The sequence below is a fragment of the Mustela putorius genome, unplaced genomic scaffold (genome assembly GCF_011764305.1).
Source record: "Mustela putorius furo isolate JIRA1106 unplaced genomic scaffold, ASM1176430v1.1 tig00000596_pilon_pilon_pilon, whole genome shotgun sequence".
Classification (NCBI taxonomy): Eukaryota; Metazoa; Chordata; class Mammalia; order Carnivora; family Mustelidae; genus Mustela; species Mustela putorius.
This window is the reverse complement of record NW_025421428.1, coordinates 5,022,877-5,028,876: the sequence shown is the minus strand read 5'-3', so window position 1 is coordinate 5,028,876 and position 6,000 is coordinate 5,022,877. Positions and strand designations below refer to the sequence as shown.

At 39.0% G+C, this 6,000-nt stretch overlaps 1 protein-coding gene across 1 annotated transcript; it reads right to left on the bottom strand.

Moving 5' to 3' along the window:
• Positions 1 to 376: 376 nt before the first annotated feature.
• Positions 377 to 1,404, bottom strand: LOC101675020 (olfactory receptor 1L6-like). Its single transcript, XM_013058814.2, has one exon. The coding sequence runs from the start codon at positions 1,307 to 1,309 to the stop codon at positions 377 to 379; it is 933 nt and encodes a 310-aa protein (XP_012914268.2). The 5' UTR covers positions 1,310 to 1,404.
• Positions 1,405 to 6,000: the final 4,596 nt, after the last annotated feature.

Below are 6,000 nucleotides of genomic sequence, written 5' to 3'. Positions count from 1 at the left end.
ATTCATGTAGCTTTTTCTCAAAACCAACAGGGCTTTGTACTTTCTTGAGTACTAGCCAAAATCTAGCCCATAGAAGAGGTATTTGGAGATAGCTTTGTTCCACTTCAAAATAGCTTTATTTATATACATGACAGAAACAGCGTTCCTGAAATGTGGATTCCTAGCAGTACTTGGTCTGGGATTGCACATGTAACTGGTCAAGGTCATTGATAGAAAAAAGTGCCCTAACTTCTAGGTCAGGGTTCTTACTGTTTTTCAACACTACCTGCTATGACCTGTTTGGGTCCCATGGGAAACATGAGTAGGAGGGAAAGATATTTGTGTGATTATCTCTTAGGTCATCTCGCAATTAACATGTTCCATCTATTTGTCCTTTTTACAAGTGAATTCTGTCCCTTAATTTCCTCAAACCCCTCTTCATATCTTTGTTCCTCAGGCTATAGATAAAGGGGTTCAGCATGGGTGTCACTACTGTGTACATGACTGTGGCTACCCGGTCCTTCACCACTGAGTACATGGACAGGGGCCTAAAGTAGACGTAGATGATACTCCCATAGAACAAGGCCACGACAGTGAGGTGGGAGCCACAGGTGGAGAAGGCCTTCCACTTGCCAGCCGCAGAGGGAATTCTGAGCACAGTGATGATGATTCGCAGGTAGGAGAAGAGGATGCACAGGAAGGGGGTAGCGACGACAGCCAGGGTCTCGGTCATGACCGCTATCTGACTTGAGGATGTGTCAGAGCAGGATAGCTTTAGCACAGGCTGGGTATCACAAAAGAAGTGCTTGATGACATGGGAGGCACAGAAGGACAGGCGGGACACGAGTAGAATCCAGAGTAGGGCGTGCAGGAGGGAGATGGTGCAAGAAGCCAGCAGCATGAGGTGGCAACGCCGTGGGTTCATGACCACATCATAATGGAAGGGGTTGCAGATGGCTACCAGCCGGTCTATGGCCATAGAGGCCAACAGGTAGCTGTCAGTGTTCCCACAGGCCACAAAGAAGTACATCTGGACCAGGCAACCCACGAAGGAGATAGCCTTGGTCTCTGATAGTAAATTTGCCAACATCTTGGGCATAATGGCTGTTGTGAAACAGATATCCATGAAGGACAGGTTGCTGAGGAAAAAGTACATAGGAGTATGGAGTCGGGAGTCAGAATGTATGGCCAGAATGATGAGTATGTTGCCCATGACAGTGACCAGGTACATGGTGAAGAAGATGGCAAAGAGTGGTTTCTGTAGCTGAGGGTTGGAAGAGATGCCCAGGAGGATAAAGCCTGAGTCGCTGCTGTAGTTCTTTGTCTCCATGTCTGTGCCTTCGTGGACAGGGTGTGGAGAAGCAGTTGGAGAGATGTGAAGTGAGATTTCATCAAGTCACCTTCCTCCCTGATCTCCAGCCTATGAAAAAAATACCCCTGCTTTGTTAGAATTTTAAAGAGCATTTACTTTAAGAAATGACTGGGAAGACAGAATAAAATCCAACGTGGAAAAAATAAAGAAAATTCTAATCTGTTTTCTCAATAAGAAGCTAAAGGTTTATCCCAAGTGTCTTAGGAACTTCTCCATAGCCTGATATGTGCGAGTTCTCTCAATTCTCTTTTTAAATATTCTTCTTAGGTTGTTTCTTGACCAGATGCTTATTCTCTTTTTTCCCCGCCCTCCATGTTCCAGGGAAGAAGCTATTGGGTTTTGCCTGGAGTCAGGATACTTTCATTGAAGGTGTATCCATGAATTGTGTCCTCTCCCAAGGATTCTGTCCTACTCTATAGAGCAGAGGTGGTGGCTGTGGTAATGGGCATAGGATAAAAGTGAGCATCAGTGACATCGGTGCTCCTTGGTATCCACAGAAATTAGATGAGCTTTGCCTAAGTCTTCATAGCATAACCTGCTTCATGCTTCATGTTTATTTAAGCAATTTCTTTTCTTTTTATTTTATTTATTTATTTATTTATTTATTTTTGCTAAAATGCTCTGGATACAGATGGCTTTGCTTCAGGGCTGCCAGTCAAAATAGGAATACTTCCGTGAAAAGCCTACATTACTGTGTTTAATTTTGAAAGTATATATTTTTCTGATTAAACAACTATGAGATCCTCATTCTCAACATTCAAGTATCATTGGAATAGAAAGCTTTCAACACAAGACCCTTCCTTACCAATATCATGGATAAGAAACACACATTAAAAGTTATGGTCCATGTCCAATTGCATGGAGCACTGGGTGTGGTGCAAAAATAATGAATACTGTTATGCTGAAAATAAAAAATAAATAAAAAAAAAGAATTCTAAAACAAGAAAATAAAAGTACATGGTCTTTAAAGCTCAGGATAATAGAGCCACAGAATGTGTTAGAATCAATTTACTCATTATTTTATTCAATAATTATTTTGTGCCTACTATGTGCAAGTTACTGTCTATAGTTTGGTACATGCTCAAATTCTATGCATGTATGTTTCACATTCACTTTTAAAATAAACTTACATTTGTTTTGCAAAAAGAATTTTATGGTCATTTTGGGAGGTGTTAGAGGTCTTAACTAACCCTACTGTGGTATCGTTTACGAATTTGTGTATCAAGTCCTCATGTTGTACACCTTAAACTTACACAATATTACCTGTCCATCACACCTCAGTAAAGCTGGAGAGAGAAGTCAGTTTTCTCAATTAATAACATCCAGTGTGACTGTAATATACCCAAGGGGATTTTTTAATGGGAGTTGACAAGGTCATTGTAAAACTCATCTAGAAGACGAAATGGCTACAGAAAGACAAGATAATTTTTGAAAAAATTAGAATAACAGCAGAGAATTTTTCTAACCAAAACTCAAAGCATGTAATGATGAAACACAGTAAGATAATGTTACACACAGAGAAAAACAGAAGAGGGGTCAACTTTAAGTACTCTATGTACTTGTACTTGGATATGTATATAGATCTTGAACTATGTGCTACTTCAATAATATGTTTATTTCATAATGATGAAAAATGGATGATATACTATATAAGATACTTGATATTATGGTAATTGTATCTTTGGAAGAGAAGGCTAGATTTCTATCTAACACGCATAGAAATAAATCCCATATGAATGAACAAACTAAAAGGAAAAATATCCAAACTGTAAAGTAAGTATTAGCCAAAAAGCAGTATATATTTAGTGGTCTTAGAACAGGGATAGCATTCCAATGAAGAAAAAATGTAGAGACTTAATGACAAAATACTGTGCTCAAAAATGTGAAAATTACACCAAAAGGGATAATATGTAAAACTAAACTTTACAGTGATCACTCAAAAAAAAAAAATCTTCAACACATTTGCCAAAACCGTAGAGAAAATGTCCAGCTTCTTTAGTAACCAGAAAACACACATTTGACTGAAATACAATTTTCACCCTTTGGATGGTCAGTGCAGTTTCTTTTACAACATACATTTAGAGAAAGAGCCTGACATGTACCAATAAAGAGAGGGTAATCACTATACCCTTTCTGGTAATCTTTATCAGAATTGAATACACATTTATTTATTGAATAATTACCCTCACAGAAATCTACTCTGTAGAGAGAGTAGTACATGTGTAGCACAAAGATGTGCACACTTTTTTTCTTAGCATTGCTTTAATGCCAAACAAAACAATATAAACAAAAAAACACTCCCCAGAGAAACATCCTAAGTACCCAAAACAGATGAATTATTAGAGCAATTTATAGTGCATTCTCTTTACTCAAAGAGTAAATAATATAAAGAAATAATATGGCTCATGTCAGCCAACATTTATTAGTATATGTCATGTGGTGCTTGGCATGTCTTTTTTCTTTCTTTCTTTTTTTAAAATTTAAAGTCAGCTGACATATAGTACATCATTAGCTTCAGATGTTGTGTTTAGCAACTCATCAGCTGCCTATGTGCTTATCATACCATGTGCCTTATGTTACACACAAACACACTAAGCATGTATTTTTTCATTTTATTTTCTCTAAATCCTAAGAGATAGGCATTATTATTATCTCTATTTAACAGATAAAAAATAGAATTGAACAAAGTTAAGTGACCAGATCCCATAGTTAGTAAGTGGTAGAGCAGGAATTCTTCTCTTTTATTCTAATTTATTTTATTTATCTTTAAAAGAGAGAGAGTACAGGCACATGCTGGCACAGGTGAGGGGCCAGAGGAAGAGATGCCCAGGAGGATAAAGAGAGAATCTCACGCATATACTCCCTGGCTGATGTGAGGCTTGATCCCGACCTTGACATCATGACCTGAGCTGAAATCAAGGATCAGATGCCTAACCAGCTGAGCCACCAGGTGCCCCACAAAGCTGGGATTTTAATTCAGGCAATCTGAGGGCAGAGGAGAAGCCATTTATTTTTAAGCTATATTACCAAGGTTACACTACTGTCCATGATATTTTGTTAAAAGCAGGTTGAGGAATGATATATATATAGAATAATCCCTTTTTTGTGAAGCAAAATTCTTTCTTTATGTGTTGTGTTTGTCATGGCTTGTGTGTTTACTTATGTGTGGCTTCCTTCTGAAGTGAGCTTGAAGGCATGCAGTGAGGAGCTCCTTCCATGTTTCACTTTTTATTTTATTGTTCATATTTGAAAATATTGGACATCTATTTCTTTATATTAATTGTACATCCAAAACTGAAAGTTCCCTATACTTCCAGTTTTCAGAGAGCTAGAGTTGTGTGCATATTTCAAAGTTTTTTTTTCTCTGCATAGATCTAGGCAAATGCTATATACAATAATGTGGTCCGTGTGTCCATGATGCTTTTTTCCCCACAGTTGGTGTTACAGAGGATATTTGTGTGTGTGTGTGTGTGTGTTGCACTCATGAGACAGTTTCTCTGGTATCAAATGCATCCTGAGATGTGGAAGGCTGAGTTGGAGTGTATGAACTTTGAATGTTTTAATAAACACTCCCACTCTAAAACACATACACCTTTCATCCCACTATTGGGCAGGGTATTCATTTGACTCTCTGGACTTTTTCCTCCATCTCCTTCACCATGTCTTTCAGCCTCACTGCTAGGACGTCGTTTTCCCTGCTAGTGAATGGCCAATGATCCTCTTTGGGCTTGCACCTGGAATTCCCCAGATCTAGGCAGTATTTCTCAGGGGCAGTAGTTACCCCCATCCCACTGAGCTGATAAAATTGTGTATTTCCTTATGCCTTGGGCAAGTAACTTGTCTCCCTAGAGCTGTCAGTAAGATGTGCTGGTTCTACTTTCTGTCCTGCTACTCCTGTCATCTGGACACTCTAATGCCCCTTAATATACACATATACCTGTGATACCATCACATTAAGTTGCATTAAATATGAGCAGTTTTTTTGTTTATCAATTATACCTTAATAAGGGTATAGAAAAAAGAAGGAGAAGGGGAAGGGAAGGGATAGAGGGAGGGAGTGAAGGGGGAAGAAATGGGAGAGGGGAGAGGGAGGAAGAACAGGAGGCTAAGAAGGAGAGGAAAAAGAAAAGGCACCACAGCCTGTTATCTCTACAGACTTACCCACACGGGTAATGATAAGAGGACTCTGCCCATTTGGCGGTCCCTAAATACTTTAAAAAGCAGAGCTGAAAAGAATTCAGTGGCGGGGGTGGGTGGGAGGTTGGGGGAACCAGGTGGTGGGTATTGGTTAGGGCACGGATTGCATGGAGCACTGGGTGTGGTGCAAAAATAATGAATACTGTTATGCTGAAAATAAATAAAAAGTAAATTTAAAAAATCCTAGAGAATAACATAGGCAGTAACCTCTTCAACATTGGCCACTACAATTCCTTTCGAGACAGGTCTCCAAAGGCAAAGGAAACAAAAGTGAAGATGAACTTTTGGGTTTTTATCAAGATCAAAAGCTTCTGTACAGCAAAGGAAACAGTCAAAAAAACAAAGAGGCAACCCACGGAATGGGAAAAGATATTTGCAAATGCCACTGCAGACAAAGGGTTGATAGTCAAGACCTAGAAGGAACTTGTCAAACTCAACACCCCAAAATCAAA